Source organism: Pleuronectes platessa, chromosome 19, assembly GCF_947347685.1.
Source record: "Pleuronectes platessa chromosome 19, fPlePla1.1, whole genome shotgun sequence".
Classification (NCBI taxonomy): Eukaryota; Metazoa; Chordata; class Actinopteri; order Pleuronectiformes; family Pleuronectidae; genus Pleuronectes; species Pleuronectes platessa.
This window is the reverse complement of record NC_070644.1, coordinates 1584087-1606206: the sequence shown is the minus strand read 5'-3', so window position 1 is coordinate 1606206 and position 22120 is coordinate 1584087. Positions and strand designations below refer to the sequence as shown.

Sequence of the window (22120 nt, the reverse complement as noted above, 5' to 3'; positions counted from 1 at the left end):
CAGTTCTACATAACTTTTCCTCAGTCTCCACTCTCAAGAAGAACAGCTGTGATGTAGCACCAGGCAGACAGCCAATCACAGACTTGCTAGCAGACTGCTGACTCAGTGTTTAGCTCCGCAGCATCCCTGGCCTCATGTTGCACTACGTCAAAATGATCTCAGTGAATTCTCTGCTCTGAGATAAAACGTGCCGATCTGTAGGATTAGTTATTTTTTCCTGATTATACAAATAAGTAACTGCAACACTTAAACTGTATTGTGAATGTGTAACTTAATTGTGTTAGAATTCATGGCAAAGTAAATGTGAAACACAATGTAATCCATCTGTTAGATGTAATCATGTTTTGCAACAGCGATTAGTTGGGTCTTCTCAAAACAGAATAAATGACTTGTAAAAAGTATATAATTGTATTACTTTTGAGTGTTCAATAGGGTTAATTTCAATTATGATTAAAATCAATGTATACACACATCCAAAGGCGGCTGTGGCTGAGGGGTAGAGTGGTCGTCCTCCAACCTGAAGGTCGGCAGTTCGATCCCCAGTCTGACCCATCTGCATGCCGAAGTGTTCTTGGGCAAGATGCTGAAACCCGAATGGCCCCTCATAGAATAAGGAAGTGCTGCGATTAGATGCACTGTATGTGTGTGTGTGTGAATGGGTGAATGTAAAACTGTACTGTAAAGCGCTTTGAGTGGTCATCAAGACTAGAAAAGCCCTATATAAATACAATGCCATTTACCATTACATACATTTGAGTATGAATAGCCCTTGGTTATGACATGACACCAAACAGTTCATTCTTGGTTTCATCAGACCAGAGAATCTTGAGCCCATTATGTGCTTTCACGTGTCTTTCACTGAGGACAGGTTACTCTCTGACCACTCTGCCTTAAGCTCAGATTTGTGGAGTGCTGCAGTGTTGCTCCCCCTATGGAAGTTTCTCCTATCTCCACATAGGATCTCTGCACCTCAGCCATGAGATCATCAGGTCCTTGGTTGCATCTCTGATTTAGATCTTTCTACCATGATTGCTCAGTTTCGAGATCAGCTCTAGTCATGCTCGTTCCACATTTAAGAATCATGGAGGTGGCTGATGAATTTTTGAAAATTCAGCATAAGGCTCCTACTAAAAATGTGAAAATAGTGAATGGGTCTGAATGCATTGTATTTTTTGCTGTGTATGGTCTTATGCCTTTTCATCAATAGGGGACGCTGTGAACCTGTAAAGATTCCTGCCGAGGACACATTATAAGCGTAATGTGCGCAGAAGAAGTGGCCACAGGGACTGTTCACTCTTTATTCCCGACTGGGATTTGAAGTTTATTGGCAGCCTGAGGATTTGTAATGCAAGTGGCACAAATTAATTTCTACTTTAGCGACTGTTATATTATACAATCTTAAAATACATTTTACAGTAAAATGTAGGTTTAATCCTTACATTAAAATTCATATTCTCATGATCTTAATTTATTGTGAATATCCCTTATTCACAAAATGTTATTATATCATATTATGTGACAAAAGTGAAGGGGTCTGAAAACTGTGAATGTTTATGTTCAAATTCAGATAGTGCACCCTATATTTTCTAATCTGCTTTAATCTTTGATATGGTCTTACTGCAGCACTGTATTAGATGTATGCTCTGTTGAGAGGATTTCTAAAAAGCGTTAACATGATCCTGATCTTTTCTGCCCATGCTGAGCTGACTGGTTTCTGCAACACTGTGCACTGATAAACCAGGATACCCTCCCGTCCCAGGTGTCATGTTGTTGCTTTACAAATTTGATGATTTTCTACACCAGGCAGGATTAATGATCAAAACAGCAATAGCAGCAACTTTTTTCGCACCGACTGAGCGAGCTTTCTTACTGAATATGTTAGCTCTGTTGCTTCATTAGGCAGAGCCATATAAAGTAGAGTTATAGATCAATCATAAAGGGGATTTTGGAGATCATAATTTTATCTTCATAAACGACATCTCTCGACTGTTTGTTGAATGTAAAAATGATTTACTTTGAGCTCTGCAAGCAATTGGACGCCAAGGGTAATTTTCAAGTCCTTTATCATCACATATGAAGAAAGATAGTGGAATTCTGAATGACCGAATGGTAAAACCTGTAACTGAGCATTTATCATTCTGTTACTGAGAGGACTCAAAAGACATTTCAATGTAAAAACGGAAGCTTTAAAAACACAGACCACTTGCTAGCAGAGGAAGTGAAGACACTTCACTTCCCTAAGAGTGTGAGATTTAAGTCTTTTGAAAAAGTTATAATAAGGCGACAGTGCAACGCCCGCACAGTGCGAGGTGTGGATCATCATATGGTGACATTTTCCATTCTTCAGTGCATCAAGTCCAAACAAAGCTGAAGGCCCTTGAAGCTGACTGAAGACCGCATGTCACCTGTCTCTGTGTCTGAAATGTCACAATGTTGCACCATCTCCTTCATGCTGCTCTTCTACTTTTTACTCTTACTCTGACACTGGGATTCACATCACTGCAGCATGATCCATTCTCTCACAAAGGGTATTTCAAGAAGTATTTTTTTTTTTGTTACTGTCAAAAAAATTCTTAAAAAGTATTTGAAACAAAAGCATATATGTGCACATTCATGCAGACTATTGACTTTGTGACTTTGTACTGATAAGAAAACTCAGTGTGACCTTTGTGTTGACTCGGAAATGGATGTGAGGAGATTTTATGAGTGGATGAAAGCATTTTGATATGTGTCATTGTGAGATTATTCATAGTTGACTAGTGTGTTATTCAATAAAACAAGATATAGAAAGAGTTACAGTTATCAAAACAAAATTTATAGAACAAAATATATTGTAGCTTAATCTTTTCAGGAATAGTTCATTAAATATTCAAGTATACACATCGTAACAAAATGACATTTGGCAATTGGAAAGTAAATTTAGCCTTGTCCTCACTCTGGGGGTAGAAAAGCTGAAGTGAAACAGTGACAAAGTGAACACACAGTAACCAATCTGCACTTCCTGAGTGGTGTACATGCTCTGGTAGTGACACATGACTGACCCAAATGCACACACATACACACACACAGGCACACGCACACACACACACACACACACACACACACACACACACACACACACACACACACACACACACACACACACACACACACACACAACACACACACACACACACACACACACACACACACACACACACACACACACACACACACACACAGTCTCGACCCGTGCAGTGAAACGAGTCCCCATGGGTGCATTCAGATAATAGACACCATCATATAAAAACAAGGAAACACAAACATGCATGAACACACGAATAACAAACAGTCATCAGAGATTCCTTAAAGCATAGAACCGCACTAATCCGATTTTCTAATACAATACCGGACTTTATTACATCTTTGTTAGTCTACTTTGGAGTTTTTCCGCTTATAAGACTTTTAAAACATATATCTGGACAGAGATGATTCTAGTTTAAAATAAAATTCCTCAGTGTGGGTACATATAACCTGTTTATGCAAATTAATTCTTAGTCAGGACATGATCAAACCTTGTTTTATTGGGAAAGAAAATAAAACATATATATTTTTTTATAATCAATTTATATATAATGTAATAATCGAAATAATAGTTAGATAAAAACAATTTCCTCACTTATAAAGGCCTAATTTCATATTAAAATTCTTATAAGATTTAGCTGTTGTGTTTTGGAAATGTCTGCAGAGTACAACAGACAAAAATAAATTGAAACCAATACAAATAAATTAAGTTAATGAGTAACTGGTTCTGACCCAAAAACCTATACTTATAGACATAAAAACAGTGACAAACACATGACATGACAAACAAAATTATCAATAATAATTTGTAGGCCTGTCAAATAATCCCGCCATTATTTGATGTTCTATTATATATTATATATCAGAGTTTAAAAATAAAAGCTTTTCTGTTGCTTTTAACTCTTAGTGATTCTCAGCAGCTGTTTCCACCATGAACTAAAATTAAAAATACAATGATCTGTAAGTTGGTGTCTTACTTTTTTTTTGTCATTACAGTTGCCACATCATTTCCTGTGTGTAACTTGGTCAGTGTTCAAATAAAAAGGGAAGTAGGAGAAGAAGAAGTTGTTGAAATGAGGAAGCTTCAATGCTCGAGCAGCTCACTATGTGTCAGTGACCAAACCCAATCTGCAAGAAAACACAAACAGGATTATCTATGTGGGACCGACGGCTTCATGTTCATGGTTTTCATTTCGTGTTTGTCAGGAGCTGCTGAATGCCAGATGACCTGTTCATATGTTGTTCAGACTGTCAAATAACTGAAAGAAGTTCCCTAGAGGAGGATCCAACTCTCTTCCTCACCACGGACACAGTAAGTGCAGCCTTTACTCCCCGTTTAAAATGTCTAACTTTTTGATGTATCTCTCTCACTTTGCTGAGTTATTCTGGATCAGAAAGCAAGCTTTGTTTCAGAAAATGTAGATGTCAGCATGAGAATCAGTTTGTGTGGTTTCAAGACAAACTGATTAAAAATATGGAATAACGTTAAGCATTAATATCTCAAAATACTCCAAAGAATCAAATATACATTTAGTCTCTAATGAAACTCTGCCAGTAGAGTAAGAGAAGAATTAATATATTTTAATAATAATTTCTTATCTTTATCTTTAATAACCAAATGCTTTCCTGTTCGCTGACTTCCTGTTGAATAGATATATTTTAAAAGACTTTACAAAGTCAGAGGGATTGTCTAAAATTAATAAAGCTTGACATGCTCTGACAATTCTTTTTACAAACATCAGTTTACAAAAAATTAAAGAAATGGAGTAATAAAATATTTATAGTAGTTAAAGCTACTACGCATCTCATTCTGTATAGTCTTACACATAACATATTTACATATAAATAGCACAGGCATACAAACTGTCACTCAGCTCAGCAAACTTAGCAGAAGCCTCATGTGTCAATTGAATCTAGTGTAAGTGTGTGAAGGCTCTGGAGTTTTGGAAGGTAAAGAGACTGGGGACGTATGTCAGGCTGAGGAGAGCAGCGTGTGACAATACGGGGTGACAATAGTTAACATACATACTTAAACCACATGTGCAAAAAATAATAGTAAATATTTAAGATATATATATATAATAACAAAAAATCTACAAAGTCACTTAAATTTCCCTAACTACTTTCTTCTTTAGTATCTTTAGACCATTCACACACACATCAGTTGAGCTAAGATATAGCGACGAGACCTATTTATCTAATTTGTAGCTTCATATTAAACCAAGTGGCTGCTTCACCTGCTAGTGCAAACTAGCAAAATGAAATAATATAATACAATACAATATTAATTTTTACTCAGAAGCGGTTAGTGATGAAGTAAAAGTACTTTTACGTTGCACCAATGACCTTTTTTCTATTTCCCCTAATGATCTTACTTTTTCAAAATCGTGCATGATTAGCTCAACAGGTAGAAGCGGCAACCCAAGGAGGCAGTGCCTGAACTGAAGCAGGTCTGGTTCCGGCCCGTTTGCTGCATGTCCCTCCACCATCTTTGTCCCCCTCAATAGCCTTTCTCCTTCATATTAAAAGTAAAGGCCATAAAAGCACCCCAAATATATAGTAGTATCAGTAGGGTAATTGTTGCAGTTATGAAGTTGTAGGTCTATTATGACTCTTGATAATTTTCTACCATAACCAGCAGGTTTGTTTATATTTATATATACTGTATGTATGATCTGACGATCAGTTTGTGAGCTGCACATACGGTTATGTTCCTTTTTGAATTTTTACACTGAGGTGCAAGTCATATGTCACTAATAGAGTTCGGTCTTTGTTTTTAGGATTATTGCAGCTCACTCATTGAACTCAGTGAGGGAAACATCCTTAAGGGAGCCATCATCAAGAAGCCAAAATGGCCGACAATGTGCATACATTGCCATTCTTCTATGGCAACATCACCAGGGAGGACGCAGAAGGATACCTTAAGCAGGCAGGCATTGGCAACGGCGTGTACCTGCTACGGCAAAGCCGCAATTATCTTGGAGGCTTTGCACTCTCTGTGTTGTACTCAGGCCGCTGCTACCATTACACCATTGAAAGAGAACCTAGTGAAACATATGCTATAGCTGGTGGTAAGAGCTACATGAGCCCTGAGGATGTGATTGACCACCACTCACAGGAGATGGATGGCCTTGTGTGTCTCCTCAAGAAGCCCTGCAACAGGCCCAAGAACATGCAACCGAAGGTGGGGCCGTTTGAGGACCTGAAGGAAAAACTGATCAGGGAGTATGTCAAGCAGACCTGGAACTTGCAGGTTAGTGTCATCTCTTACTCTTATAGCCCTATCATTCTGTTTGTTATTGTAACATAATTCTCGCAAAAGCAAAGCCTAAATGCCAAACATTGGTCAAGTGGGGCGAAAAATTCACAATCAGTCAAACAATCCGACTTTGTCTTTTCTCATGTTGCACTGTTATAAGAACGTGTGCCTGTCTCTCTGTGTGTGTGTGTGTGTGTGTGTGTGTACAAGTGAATAGTCACCCCCACCATTTTTTGTTATGTCATATTCTGCTGCTGATCGTACTTCCCCTGCTGATATACAGTATTTGTCTCCAACCGCTCATGCGCTCAATTGCATCTGCACACACTGTATATAGTTAAAGCCAGTGTCTTACTAACCACCAGCCACAGTTCTGACTTGGTCATTAAAGTTGTCCTATTATAGATATAAGATCATTGGTCATGTTTGTGCTCAGGGGACAGCTCTGGAGCAGGCCATCATCAGCCAGAGGCCTAAGCTGGAGAAACTCATTGCCACCACTGCACATGAAAGAATGCCCTGGTTCCATGGATCAATTACACGAGAAGACTCTGAGCCCAGGTTACAAAGTGCCTTCCGTACAAATGGAAAATTCCTGTAAGTATTTTACAAGAGTTTTTATAAAGCCTTTGGGTACATTTACATTTGACAGTGTGTAATGAATTTGAACAACTGAACAGCTGTTCAGAGCTCAGAATATCTAGAATTCACTGGTATGCAAGGTCTCACAAAATCAAACCAAATTCATTACAAGTGTTCATCCCTAAGCATGAAACCCTCCAAGAAAAGTTACTGAACAACACATTGAGCAAAGCAAGATTTGTCCGTGAGGGGGAAGAGGGACAGAGAGGGCCTCCTCCACCGACCAGGAGTGGTCAGCTGGAGCAGGCCTGAGACTGGAAAATGTTGGTGGACGTGGAACAGTGGCTTACAGTCCCCCCACATATTGTCACTGCCCATGTTTATGAAGCGAATGAGAGGCGAAGGTAGACATGGCATTTGTGGGTTTCTCATCTCACTTTGATACAGGTTCTTCCTGCGGGTTCTTTACTTATGGAACATTCAAGAAGATCATGAAGAATGCAATGGTGGGATTGACAATTGCTGACTGTTGGTCATTATAGTCAATGTTTGGTGGACAGAGAGAATTTTAAAACGTTGGCATATTTACACTGGTGTAGTGTAGCCTATTCCAAACAAGGGTTTCTTCTAATTTATTTGTTCATTTGTTCTAGTTTAGTTTTCAGGTCATAGTTATTTTCCTTAGAAGCATCAGATGGGACAATAAGTCTCAATCACATATTTTTTTCCTATTTTGTTTTTGCTAAGGGCAGTAATATCCTGTCAAGAGCCGCAAAAACTGCTAAGTTCAGACAATGGAAACAGTTCACATGGATTACAAATCTACCTGTACAGTTTTACATTTCTTCTTTGCTCTTTGCTACATTTCATAATTCTGTGGTGCGGTTGTTTTGCACCTCTGCAAAGTAACATTGGGAGTTGTGAAATAAATGGAAACGCTGAAAGGCAAGAACTGTACTATATATTTAACACTTGCTACACTTGAGCGAAGACGAGGTGGAGAATTTATAACTGCTGAGCACCCTAACACACAGACACAAACATTGACATATACACACACAAGCACACACTCACTGTGGTTTCCGGTAGTTCGCTTCCTGAAGTAGCCAAACGACTGAAGCAGGGTGAGGTCTGCGATGTCCCCTTTCTAAACAAGTTGAATGATTAAAACATTAAATATATATTGATAAAGTGTTCCAGGTGTTGCATGTCAAAATTAAGGAGTAGAATGATTGTCAAACAATGATCAACATATCAAAATCAAGGTAGACAACACATCAAAGAAAATACTGTATTCCTGAGTTAAAAAACTAAGTGATACATACAAATTTCTCTACAGAATTTGCATTTGTTAAATTTTTTATAAAATCACTCAATCGGCCCTTATGGCAGGTCGTGCCAGATCCTATTTGCGGGTTATGAGAAAATAAGAATAATTCATAACAATATGACCAAAAAAGGGCGTCCCTCAAAGGGTTTGAATAAAAAAAAACATTTGCAGAAAGAGCCTCCATCACAAAAGCTGAGCTCAGATGACAATATAAATAATCTTTGAGCTCAAAGACACACAACATGTTGAAGCTCCAGAAGCTTTCCTGTAACCTCAATGACTTTTCTACTGATAGAGTTGCTGTGATAAATACATGTGTGTTGTTCAAGTCATGGACCAATTAAACATATTTTGCCGCCATATATCACAACAGACAGCAACTGTAACTCAGTGGCAGTGGTCAACAGGGTTGAAACCTGACATTGAAACTGTTGCCATGGTTCATACTTTGTACTGATATGATGTGTGTAAATTATGTGTTTTTTTCAGGTAAATATAGAACACAAGATGAATATAACAACAGTAACCACCAGGCTGTTGAGCCTGTGAGACTCACAGGCTCTGATTGAAGCAGCTTAGACAGAGCTTTCCATCCAAAAAGATATGGAGTAACAAAACACTGGGGAAAACTACCCAGCTTGTGGAGTCCTGGGGACAATTTTGCCATAAAAACACATTATACACACTGATCTTGATTGTTGCATATTTTCTAAGATGATTGATAAAATCAAGTAATATCTTTAACATGAAAATTTGGAATTAGAAAATTAAGAATGAAGATTCACTCTGTTTTAGATAAAGCAGGATGGTCTAAAGAAACGTGGTTTGCAGAGGAAGAACATGAGACAGGATTCAGTACCTCTCCTCCATCCTGCTGCCGTCTCTGTCTGCAGGTCCCACTGACCGCAGATATGTTGATAAGATATTAATAAAATCATGACAAACTAACATTATCACCCAGAATACAGACGGATTACATTTGAGCTTCTCCATAACTATCCACTACTACCTTAACCAACGTAATGGTTCCTCTGATTACACTGTGTCTGTCAGTGCGCAAGGGTGTGTCAAGTTGTGTGGCCGCTGTGTGTGTGTTAGTTTGCATGCATGAACAGGAGTGATATAAAATAAGGCTGCTCAGATATATATCTTAGTTTAGGTATATCACAAACATGCTAGTCTGCTTTGCAGTACGGCCTGCGGGCCATGGGAATTTCAAAAACGATGTATACAGCCCACTGGTCATTAGTTGGAGAGGCCTGGCATAAACTGTATGTAAAAGATGGACGACACGTCCTCCTACTATCCAGAAATGAAACCAAAATATCCTAGAAATTAAGGTTTCCAGTAGTGATGGGGGACAGGGTCACCATATTGACGTCACTCAGATACACATCCTTGAGTCAGTCTCAACTGTCAATCATCTCTCATGCTGTTTTTAATAGCATCAAACACTTTGGCTCCACATTTGAGGTTTGTTATATTGTCCATCTTTATATTAAGTCCCTTGTCCATTGTGAGCACTGAGCGGAACTTGTCGGTGTTGTCCCCTTTCTTATCATTTTCTTCTTCTTGTGTGGACAGGATTCGACGGAGAGATTCGAAAGGATCTTACGCGCTTTGTTTACTACATGAAGGACAAGTCATGCATTATCGCATTGACAGGGACAAGAAAGGAAAACTCTCTATCCCAGATGGCAAGAAATTTGACACCCTGTGGCAGGTTAACACAATGCTTTTCATATGTCTTCTATTAAATAGTGTTCATCTTTAACTGTGACTCTGAGCACCAGGTTTTGAACGTGTCCCAGCTGCTGTCTGATGCATTGGTGACTGGGACCAAATTATTCTCTCAAAAATATTATTACAATGATTTAAAGTCTGATCAGTGTCTGACGTGTGAACTTCTGTCTGTACAACAGCTGGTGGAGCACTACTCATACAAACCAGATGGCCTACTGCGGGTGTTAACAGAGGCCTGTCCAAGACCTGATGCAGACGTTGGTAAAAATGATTGACTTTCAAAGTCTTCTGTATATCAATGTTCATATATAATCATACGCTGTGCTCATACTCACACTGATACTAATAGGGCGGCCACTACTCCCAAGGGACCATCCTGGACTGTCTACTACCCTTGTAAGTTGTGTGTGTGTGCATGTGTTTGTGTGTGTGTGTGGTGGCATTTGCATATTCTCGTATTTAAAGCATTGCTGCATCTATCTATCTATCTATCTATCTATCTATCTATCTATCTATCTATCTATCTATCTATCTATCTTTCTTTCTATCTATCTATCTATCTATCTATCTATCTATCTATCTATCTATCTATCTATCTATCTATCTATCTTTCTATCTATCTATCTATCTATCTATCTGTCTGTGTATCTGTCTATCCGTCTATCTGTCTGTCTGTCTGTCTGTCTGTCTCAATTCGATAATTAAGAGCAGGAATAAAGACACACGTGTTTGGCTCCATGTAACATAATTGAGATTAATGGAATCTTTGAAATATGAATATCTGTTGTTGAAATATTTCTAAATAATATAAATCGAATCTATATGATCTGAAACATGTATTTGTTGTTCCAAGTAAAAAAAGAAAAGAAGAAGGAGAATGAGGAAGGCAATGATATACCATGAATGAACCCATCGTGTTGTTTTGTTTTCTGTAGTTTAGAGTTGAAAGAGTCAGTAAGACTCAGTGTTTAGTCTCAGAAATAACCTTTTCCTGAGTCGTGAGTTTTACTGTAATGACCGTAACATTACCTGGTCACGTACTGATAACCTCTCTGACATTTTGGTTTCTAGCAAAATGCAGCAGATGGAATTCTGTCCAGACTCAAATTTGTTCCCATTCCAGGCCGAAAAAAGGTGCACTGAAACACCTCCTGCCTCGTCATAAAGCCACTGGTCACCGCCGTGTTTAACCCCCCCCCCCACACACACACATACACACACACACTCTCTCCCTGTGTGATTTTGCTTGTTACTACACAAACAAACGTATTTAATTTATGAGATGTGATGACACTCTATCACCATCCAGAGGTCATTCAGTGCTGCATCACAGCCTGCAGTCTTCTGCTGTGTCCCATTCAGGAGCTGCCTCCCGCTGTAAGTGCACTTCAAGACCAAACATGTCATCATGGATCATTGGTCCACACTGAAATAACTCAACAACGAATGGATTGTCATGAAATTATGTTCTGGCTGATCAATCCTAATAACCTAACAGCTACCAACAAGGCAAACCTTTCTCCTTTCCAGTAAAACAGCCTTTCATACGATTCCATGGTACTCTGCAGCAGAGTAAACAACCAGAGTCAGACCACCTTGAAAGTAGGGTCTCAGTGTCATGTTGAAATCCGAAATCTGTGTCCCTTTGTTGGCTTTCATACCAAAAAGAACCACACTAAATTGACAAATGCATGAATTTGTTTTAACAAAACAATTAGGAAATGTTAACTGTGTCAAGTTTAGAAACAGCTTCTACTGAACATATTAGTCTGTATGTGTATAAAGTATATATTATACTACATTATTTAAAAAAGTGTGTGCCACCTTAAATGTGTAGGAAGGGAAGTGAATGTTAGCGCTAATTAATTGAATGACTTTTCATTTAAAGAGACCTTCCACATAAAGTCATCAGTACATCTAAAATTGTATTATATCCTCTGTACAAATTAAATAAAATATTATTATATTTGATGCTGTCCAATAAGAGGTCACACGTTCCTCATTAGATACAAGCCACAGAAGCATAACACTCACAGTGGACTGTGGAATATTTAGTGTGAGAAGATCCATTGGAAGTGTCAGTGCTGAGGGACATTTCCCGGAGAAGCCTTTGGTTTTGAACAACCTTGTCAGCCTTATGAAGTGTTTGGTGTTGAAGTGTGTCAGTGAAAAGAGGACTCCCTGAAATACTTCTCTGAGTAGACCTCTGAGAGGTTAGACGTTCAAATGCTGGGAAACCACCGTCATGTTAGATGTGATTTTTGAAGGTTGCAGCATCTGGAATGACTTCTGCCTGAAACTTGTGACTTTGTTACCTAAAGCTAAGCTTTATGCACCGCACACCTTTTCAGCATTTCTAACTTCTATAAATCCAATTGCATTTAAAAATGTTTCTGTGGTTCTCTAGTCATCATTGCTGGAGACTCAGAAAGGTTCTTGGATGTTTATATTTTTAAAGCAGGGGTGTGGGACTTATAACATGTTTCAACGTTCGCAGATCATTGACACTGAGCTGTAACAAAGTGCCTGAGGAACATCTGAACAGTAAATCATTTAGTGAACTTGTTCCATACCCCTTCTTTGAATGCATGTGAAAGAAGATGTTAACACCAAGCAATTGTTTTCTTCCTCTAAACCCTGTTGTATGGATTCTCATACAATGGCCCATTTAATGGTTACCATGTATTAGAGTGATATTGACTGATTACAAAAAAAGGTTTTCCAGAAACAAAAATATATACTATCCTTTTGACAAAGGGCAGATTTAACAGACACATATTTGAATCTGACCTTGATTCATTTCAGTCAATCACTGTAATACAAGGTCCATATAAAGACTGGCTCCTTGCTGCATAAGAAAGACATAACCCTAGACATTTAGTTGTTGCCTGTTTATGGAATGAATTCAATCATTGCAGATGATATTTCAGCAGAGTACCCTGTGAATAATTGTGTGTTTCTCCCTCTGTATGTTCTCTGAAATTTTACCTTTGATAACCGATCACAGAGTCAGGGATCTCGAAACTCCACAGATCTAAATGCTTACGACACCAGGCTCCCCCACAATCAAGGAGACACCAAAAGTAAGTTATTTAAGATTTGGAAACATATATGAAAAAGAAAGTTTCACAGTGTTTCCTCGCTGGCTTGCTTGTGTGTAACTAAGACTGCTCTGATAAACTTTGAGATGTTGGTTCAGATTAGCTCAGTTCAGTGGAAATAAACAGAGTAAAATGCTTTGACTGATCAGATTTAAAAGTTTGAATGCTCATGACAGGCATTGATTTCATATCTTGACTAAACCAAAACATTTATACCACTTTCAAATATATAATTTTTTTTGCTTCTGAAGGTATAATCTTGGGGAGCTATCACAGAGTAATCTGCTGATGTGCACACACCACTTAGTTTTTTTATAAAGTATTATTTGTGAAGATGCATTAAATTTGTCTTTCTAAAGACCTAAACTGTTCATTATTTATTTTTAATAAGTAAAGGAAGCTCTACATTTAGGATATTGGGTATATAAAGTGCACAAATGTCACACCAGAGAGCCCTGGCCCATTTATTTCATCATTTCCAGACAACTTTTCTTCTTGGCAAGGAACATGATCATCCTGAAACCATAACTTAATCTTTTATTTTTTGTAACCATGACAACGAAAGTCCTTTGGACAGAACAGAGTACTTGTTTTAACCCAATTCATGTTTCCCTACGTATGAGGGCACCTAATCAAGAACTATTTACAGTTTTTCTCCATTGCTTTGGCTCATTTCACAAAACAGAAATGAAATTCTCAAAACAACACGTGCAAACCTCCAAACCACTGGGCACTTGTTCACAACAGATTGGAATATCTCATTCCTTTAATCAAATTGCAGTTGTATTAGCACATCCTTGCAATGACAAGTTCAATTTCCAACAGCTTGCACAAATTTCAAATGATTTAGCACACCTTTGCAAACGGTTAGGTACAATTGCCTTCAGTTAGCCCAATTACCAATTGAATATATATTGCTGGTCAAAACTGACTGTCGCTTCTCAGTCAAGTTGTTGTTCTCTGCAGAACATGTTGGCATAATTTCATTGTGTACATCATCACCTGCACAATAGTTCACTCCACTGTCAAAATCGTACAGGCACATAATACCATGAAAAACATCATGGTATATACTGTAATAACTGTAATACTGTAATAAGGATATCTTTGATCATCGGCTTAATTTTCAGGTGCAACTAGAACTTTAGTAATCAAGGTTGAGTTTCACACATCTGATCACCAATCACACAGTAAGTTTACAGTTTTTCTCCATTGCTTTGGCTCATTTCACGAAACAGAAATGACATTCTCAGAGCTCTAAGTGCAATTGGCAAAATAGCCCATATGGTTCAGCACAACTACATAGATCACCTTCAAAAGGTCATATCTCACTATGCCAAATTTTAGTTTTGATGTGCTTATTGTTTGACAGTATATTGTGCTGTACACATTTTCTGTTACTGTAAGCATGATGTATGGCAATTACTGTAACAATTTCCATGTCAGTATGAGTTCAATATTAAGTATTTTATGTGAAACCTTGAATTAATATTTTTTCTGTTTGATACACATAGTATTCTGGAAAGAAAACATCTACTGTAACCATTCAGTGTCAAAGGACTGAGCCAAGATTGAAATGTGCACATGAAGGATATTTCTATGGTCCACTGCCATACTGACAAAACATCTAAACATTTTGACCTGTAGTGTTTAAACAATGCCAAAGGGACTTTTCATTTTGGGGGCTCTAACTATTTGTGTGAGAAAAGGATTTAGTTTTGACTGATGAGTTGGCTGTTTTGGGAGAGATATGACCTTTTGCAGGTGTGCTATGGAGTTTTGCTGAACCATCTATGTTATTTTGGCAAATGTATTTAAAGCTTTGAGAATGTCCTGTTTTTTCTGAGAGATGAGCCACAGCAATCAAGAAGGAACTTTTCATTTTGGGGGCACTGACTATTTATATGAGAAAATGATTTGGTTTTGAAACTTGAGTTAACTGTTTTGGGTGAGATATGACCTTTTGAAGGTGATCTATGTAGTTGTGCTGAACCATGTGGGCTATTTTGCCAATTGCACTTAGAGCTCTGAGAATGTCATTTCTGTTTCGTGAAATGAGCCAAAGCAATTGAGAAAAACTGTAAATCAAGGGCTTGTTTAAAAAAGATACAGTATCCACGTCAAAATGTTTTGTATCTAAGTATCTAAATCGCTACTTGTCTGATGTGACCCGGTTCTTTCTCCATCAGAGGCCATGCCAATGGACACAGAGGTATATGAGAGTCCATACGCAGACCCAGACGAACTCAGGAGCTCCACAGTGGATCGCAACTGCCTCTTCTTGGAGGATGGAGAGCTGGGCTCTGGGAACTTTGGTACAGTCATGAAGGGCATCTACAAGATGAGGAAGTATGTCAAATCACGTCACAACATACAAATAACACAACTCCCCTCTTTTAACTTGCCACTATGATGCAATGATAATTGCGGTCAGACATCTACATCTTGCCCAAATGTTGATATTAGTTAATATGTCGTAAATCATTATTATGTATTTTTCTATGGTGACACACAAAGAGCAAAAACTTGCCACCAATAGGTCACAGACACAAACATGGCATATTCAAGTGTGTCCCCTCTGCCATAACCTACCAATCACTAGAATAGACCTGCATCAGTTGAACTGTGACTTGACTCGACTTTCTTTCTGTCAGTGTCAGGTTTTTGACATCTGACCAGGACTACTTATAGCCAGAGACACAACATCCCTGTCAGAGCAGTGCTTGCTGAGATGTGTCTTTACATGAAAACGCTTACCTTTCTTATACATGCTGTGTTTATTGATGTAAAGACTTAGTTTGTCTCCTCTTATTCCATTATGTTGTGTTACTAATTGTGTTCTTCTTATACCTGTTTTGTATTGGTGTGGTTTGGTGGATTTGTGCATTTGTAGTGAGTGTCAATACCATTCCTCTTTATTAGGACAGAAAAGCCTGTTGCAGTAAAAGTTCTAAAGAATGATGACCACAACCCGTCGGTGAGAGAGGAAATGCTGCGAGAAGCCAACGTCATGCAGCAGCTGGACAATCCTTATATCGTCCGCATGATTGGAATCTGTGAGGCAGAGAACCTCATGCTGGTCATGGAGCTGGCTGAGCTTGGACCTCTCAACAAGTTCCTGCAGAAAAACAAGTAGGTGCTCCAAAAGGATCCTGAAACTCTCCTGAACGTCATTCCATTCTCAATGGTTAAGGATATGATTTGCTCAGTGGACATGTGCCCCTCACTTTTGAAAATTCCATTGTGAGCCCTGATATCTGTAAAAGGTGAGTCAAGGACTGTGCTCTTTGTATTAAAGTTGCAAATTCAAAATTGTTATCTATCAGTAGGCATCAGTTCTCTATCATAGAAACTACGAAAGATTATTTTAGTTTGATATGTTATAGTGTTTATATATATATATACTTATATATATTATAGTTTTCATATTATAGTTATTCTTTATAGCAACATATTCTCTGGAATCATTGTTCCTGCAAGTCAAGTACATTGATAAATGTTCCAATCTTCTGAATGTACGGTCTTTCACAGATTATTAGATGGATAGGGCGGCTGAGGCTCAGGGGATCGAGCGGGTTGTCCTCATAACAGAAGGTTGGAGGTTCGATCCCCATTCCAAAGTATTTCTAATAGAAATAGAGCTGGCCATAGCATCATGTCCTATGGAAGCTTCCATAGGTCATTAGTAAAGTTAGTAACAACAAGTGTACTGAGCTTTCCAAACGGCAGCAAAACACAGACACATGTTTTGAAACAGAAATCTGTTTAAGGTTTATTCCTAATTGAGATGTTGGTAGAGAAAAGATTTCAAGTCTGATTAATTTACTCTTTGAAACCTATGCTCAGACTTCAGGGTATCTCCAAAGATTGTATGTGATCAGCTTCCCATTCTCATTCCTATCTTTCTACATTCACGGTTAAAATAACATTTGACAATCTACAGGCAAACTAGCATGAAGAACATCACAGAGCTGGTCCATCAGGTGTCTATAGGGATGAAGTACCTGGAGGAGCATAACTTTGTCCACAGGGACCTTGCTGCCAGGAACGTGCTGCTGGTCACGCAGCACTATGCCAAGATCAGTGACTTTGGCCTCTCAAAAGCTGTCGCAGAGGATCAGAACTACTACAAGGTAACTGTCTTTATATAGAGTCAGTCTATGGTAACAAACAGTGGTGGGTAAATTTACATGTAGCATTGGGGCAATTAGAGGGCAATATGGCTATCCCCCAAATTATTAGGCCATTTTACAGGCTTTTACAGCTGCAACCAGTAGAAAGATTATTTTATTTGACATTATAACTCTGTTGTAGAAAAAGTTGAATCATATTTTGATTTAGGAGAAGTCATTCTGGTTTTTGGAACTGAAGCTCAAACAGTAAGAATGAAACCAGATAAAATGGATTACAACTATAATTTTACATACTTTTATCTTAAGTCTCCAGTTTAATCTCCTTCATTCTGTGCATAGAAGAAAATAAAGGACAAAATGAATGTGCATTCAAAACATTACAATCTCTACAAAGGTGGCCACAGCCTATCTCAAAGTGCATATTATAAACATAGTGTATCATCCAGCACCCGATCATATTCTGTCAATAGAAGAGTTGCACTTGCTTAACATCCGAAAGAAAAAACATGAGCATCAGAATAGCTAACAAAGTCTCTTCAGTGCAGCGGCGTGGCCAATACAACGCAAAATCAGACCCAGTGATGTTTTGTGTGTATCTTCCCCTACAGGCTAAGGGTCATGGGAAGTGGCCAGTGAAATGGTACGCTCCTGAATGTATCAACTACTTCAAGTTCTCATCCAAAAGTGATGTTTGGAGCTTTGGAGTGCTCATGTGGGAGGCCTATTCCTACGGCCAGAAACCATACAAGGTGTGACTATCACTTGCTAATTTATCGGCTCAATCTCTCTCACTCACTCACTCACTCACTCACTCACTCGATCACTCGATCACTCCATCACTCACTCACTCACTCCATCACTTACTTACTATACAACAACGTCAACAACCACTGAATCTCCAGTTTAGAGTCCTGCAGTCGCTGTGCTTTGTTGTTTAGTGCATACCAAAAATGCACCTCCTCCATAAGCCTGTGACGGAGCCTCATTTCATCCGAATGTATCCTTGTTCACAGGGAATGAAAGGAAATGATGTCATGCAGATGATCGAAAGTGGAATGCGTATGGAAGCTCCACTGAACTGTCCACCAGAGATATTTGCCCTCATGACAACTTGCTGGACATACAAGTAAGTGACAAGCTGTCCTTTTATCATCATCACATGAGATCAAGTATGTTGGTAACATCAGACTGGATCAGAGCAGACAGAAATATAAGAGAGACCTCATCTTTGATAACTACTGCTTTTTTCATGTGTTACAGGGCAGAGGAAAGAGCTGGATTCACCGTAGTCGAGCAAAGACTACGAGACTATTATTATGACATCGCACAGTGATTCTTCACATGGATATTATGAGACTATGCAAAATGATGGCTGATGGAAAACTGAATGTAATAATGAACAAATTATTGAACATGGTTTTGAAATATGAATTCATTTGTAAAACATTAACTTCAACTGGAGTATCCAGCTGTAACACCCATGTTACAGCAAACAAACTATATAACTAATGCATTTGCTAGAAGTGTTTCATATCAGTGCATTGTATGTATTAAAGATTTAATATTTCAATGTCATTATAGCTTAACCTAAGATCCTAGAATAAAAGTTTATTGTTTGAGAGTAATGCAGAGTCTGATTCATCATAGGGACTCCACAGAACACGTTCTGCACTTAGACCCCGGAATCGGATTAGACTTTTTTTTTCCCTAAACATATAATCAGTAAATCAACAGAAAGAGCAAAAGATAATAAAAGATGACAGTTGATAAATTATAAACATATGTGAATAATCTATACCCACTATACCAACTCCAGGGTGGAGCCAATGACCTGAGACCTGGAAAGAACAGAATACACAAACACAATCATACAGAGAGAGAGGCAGACAGAGTAAAAGACTGGAACTCCTGAAGGATGAATTTCTAATAATATTTTGGAAAGAGTGAATAGCACTCCTGCTCTTACAGCTGGAAGGTTCTTGGTTTGAATGGGTTAATCTTTGTGGAGTTTTTATTTCCTCATCAAGTCTGTGTGGGTTTTCTCCTGGTTCTCCAGCTTCCCACCAAAGTCCAAAAACATGCCAATTGGGGCTAGGTTAATTTGATTGTAGGTTTGAATGTGAGAGTGAATGGCTGTTTGTCTCTATGTCAGCTCTGCCATGTACACCAGCAGGTAGCAGCAGAGTCATAAATACTTAGAGTTAACACTTTGTCCAAAGCAAAAGTTCAGCAAACGTTTTCTTTTTTGTGCTTTCAGTGCCATGGCCATACAAAATGAATGGAGGGAAAGTTTACTTATAATTATAACACATTATATAGTTTAATGGTCCACATAAAGAAAGTGATCCAACCTGCAGGTGTATGTTTATATATAAGGTATAAAAAAAATAATTTGCCAAAGTTGTGCATTTAGGCCTTAACTGTCCATCAATCTCCACCTTTTAATATCTACCTGTATGGCTCTTGAAAAAATAGCTTTGTAAAATATACAGTGTGAACTGTGATGTACAGGTCCCTCTTCCTGAAAGGGTCATTTAGATTCAATATAAAGATTTCAATGCAAAGAGATGCTTTCATCTCATTTCACTGGCTGGACAAGTGGCGGCTGTGGTTGAGGGGTATAGTGGTCGTCCTCCAACCTGAAGGTCGGCGGTTCGATCCCCAGTCTGACCCATCTGCATGCCGAAGTGTCCTTGGGCAAGATGCTAAACCCTGAATGGCCCCTCATAGAATAACAAAGTGCTGCTAATAGATGCACTGTATGAATGTGTGTGTGAATGTAGAACTGTACTGTAAAGCGCTTTGAGTGGTCATCAAGACTAGAAAAGTGCTATATGAATGCAAAACCATTTACCATTTACATGTCAATGTGTTCATATATCATTCTTTCTTTGACCTTTACAATGTGCATTAAATTAAATGGGCCTTTTGTTTCGTTTCTACAATTTCTTGGTTGTTTTATGAAATGAAATAACTGAAGCCTTTTTCAATCCTACTGTGGTCTATTAACACATTCATTAAAAATGTTAGTTTAGCTGCAACAGTGTCCGAACCAGTGACTCCATTGTCTGTTAAACGTTAGGAGTCAGCAGGAATCCTAAATACGTCTGCACCTTACTCACTATACATACAGTGATGTAGGTGCTCATCCATATTCATGTCAATTGTTATCAGATGAAGTCAATCAATCAAACTTTTAACAGGGTAAAAAAAATGTAGAAACCTCAGAGAGAGCCACATGTGAGGATTCCCTCTCCCAGGACGGACAGAAGTGCAATAGATGTCATGTGTAAAGGAGAACATCAGAAAGATAAGGGTATTTACAGCTTTGATTAGAATAACTGAATTAACTGAAGGTCAATGAACTGATGGATTATCGTCAGTAATGGTCGAGTATCTGAGGAGAAATATTATATATCAAGCAGTCTTGATGTAATCAAAGTCCACGGTCAGCAGCCAGCAAGATCATGATCAACCATTAAGATCGGATGCCACCATAGTCCACAGTCATTGTCCACTGACGCCATCAGGATCCACCATCAGCTGCGACCTCGAACGTGGTCCACCACCACTATCACTCTAACTATAATCTTTATCGTAATGGAAGGTTTTAAGCTTACTCTTAAATGTACAGATGGTGTCTGCCTCCTGAGCGGAAACTGGGAGATGATTCCACAGGAGAGAAGCTTGATAGCTGAAAGCTCTGGTTACCTACTCTACTTTTAGAGAATTTAGGGACGACAAGTAAGCCTGAATTCTGGGAGTGCAGTGCTCTAGTGGATTGATAAGGTACTATCAGCTCTTGAAGGTATAATGGTGCCATATTATTAAGGGCCTTGATGATGAGGAGGATAATTTTTTTTTTTTTTTCTATTCTAGATTTAACCGGAAGCCAGTGTAGCAATGCTAATACTGGAGAAATGTGGTCTCTTTTCTTTGTTCTTGTCAGGACACGTGCTGCAGCATTTTGGACAAGCTGCAGAGCCTGATAATAAGGAATTTCAATAATCAAGTCTGGATGTAACAAAGGCGTGGACTAGTTTTTCCGAGTCTTTTTGAGAAGGGACCGCTCTGATTTTTGAGATATTACCCAAGTGGAAGAAGGGGGTCCTAGAAATTTATTTTTAAGTGAGAATTAAAGGACTCCCAAGTTCCTTACTGTTTCATTGGAATCAAGGGCAATGTCGTGTAGACTCATCATTAATTTGCAGGAATTGGAATCGATCTGCAAAATAGGATTTAAACCAGTTTTGGTTGGTTCCTTTAATGCTAATTATCTGTTCTGGTCTCTGTAATAAAATGTGATGGTAAATAGGGTTGAATGCTTCCCTAAGATCTAACAGAAATAGGACAGAAACAAATCCCTGATCTGAAGCTATTAGAAGGTCATTAGTGACTTTTGCTCCATGCTGTGATTAGCTCTAAACCCGACTGAAAGTCATCATATACATTACTTTCCTGGAGAAACTCACACAGCTGACTGGCTATAACTTTTTCAGGATTTTAGACAGGCAGGGGAGGTTGTATATCGGTCTATAGTTGGCTAAAACTGGCTACAGTGCTGAAAAGAAACCTGGGGTTTATTTTATTTTATTTTATTAATGTGGATTAGTAGGCAGCTGTTACTTTATGGAGGGCCTTCTTATATGCCTTAACACTATTTTTCAAGGCTAGGAGATTTTCAACACGGTTGCTGGAGCGCCACTTCCTTTCTAGTTTTAATTCATGTATGTTGATATTATACCACCGAGCTAATTTACTGTGTTTGACAGGTTTCTTTTTTAGAGGCGCTTTTGAGTCTAATGTTAATCGTAAATACTTTACAGAGCTATCAACAAGATGGTCAATCTCAGAGGAGCTAGGGTTTTTAAAGAATTTGTTGGTTATATCGATGGACAATACGGGTTTA

At 38.4% G+C, this 22120-nt stretch overlaps 1 protein-coding gene across 4 annotated transcripts; it reads left to right on the top strand.

Moving 5' to 3' along the window:
• The first annotated feature begins 4111 nt into the window (after window positions 1-4111).
• syk (spleen tyrosine kinase) lies at window positions 4112-18836 on the top strand. Of its 4 annotated transcripts, XM_053410716.1 has the most exons (15): window positions 4115-4172; window positions 4270-4375; window positions 5844-6316; window positions 6759-6919; window positions 9819-9957; window positions 10157-10238; window positions 10327-10373; window positions 11049-11111; window positions 12985-13060; window positions 15268-15427; window positions 16001-16210; window positions 17022-17211; window positions 17820-17960; window positions 18225-18337; window positions 18472-18836. In XM_053410716.1, exons 3-15 carry the CDS (start codon window positions 5915-5917, stop codon window positions 18542-18544), a joined length of 1857 nt encoding a protein of 618 aa, XP_053266691.1. In that variant the 5' UTR covers window positions 4115-4172; window positions 4270-4375; window positions 5844-5914; the 3' UTR covers window positions 18545-18836. The 4 variants fall into 4 exon arrangements, with proteins under 4 accessions (XP_053266690.1, XP_053266692.1, XP_053266691.1 ...); XM_053410715.1 differs by having other exon boundaries at window positions 4112-4375; XM_053410717.1 differs by lacking the exon at window positions 11049-11111 and having other exon boundaries at window positions 4112-4375.
• Window positions 18837-22120: the final 3284 nt, after the last annotated feature.

What these genes read in the sequence shown, in the direction of transcription:
- syk (XM_053410715.1), top strand. Translation starts at nt 5,915, where the DNA reads ATGGCCGACAATGTGCATACATTGCCATTCTTCTATGGCAACATCACC. An exon ending in AGGATCAGAACTACTACAAG is followed by an intron (nt 17,212 to 17,819) that starts GTAACTGTCTTT and finishes CTTCCCCTACAG; the next exon opens with GCTAAGGGTCATGGGAAGTG. An exon ending in ACGGCCAGAAACCATACAAG is followed by an intron (nt 17,961 to 18,224) that starts GTGTGACTATCA and finishes CCTTGTTCACAG; the next exon opens with GGAATGAAAGGAAATGATGT.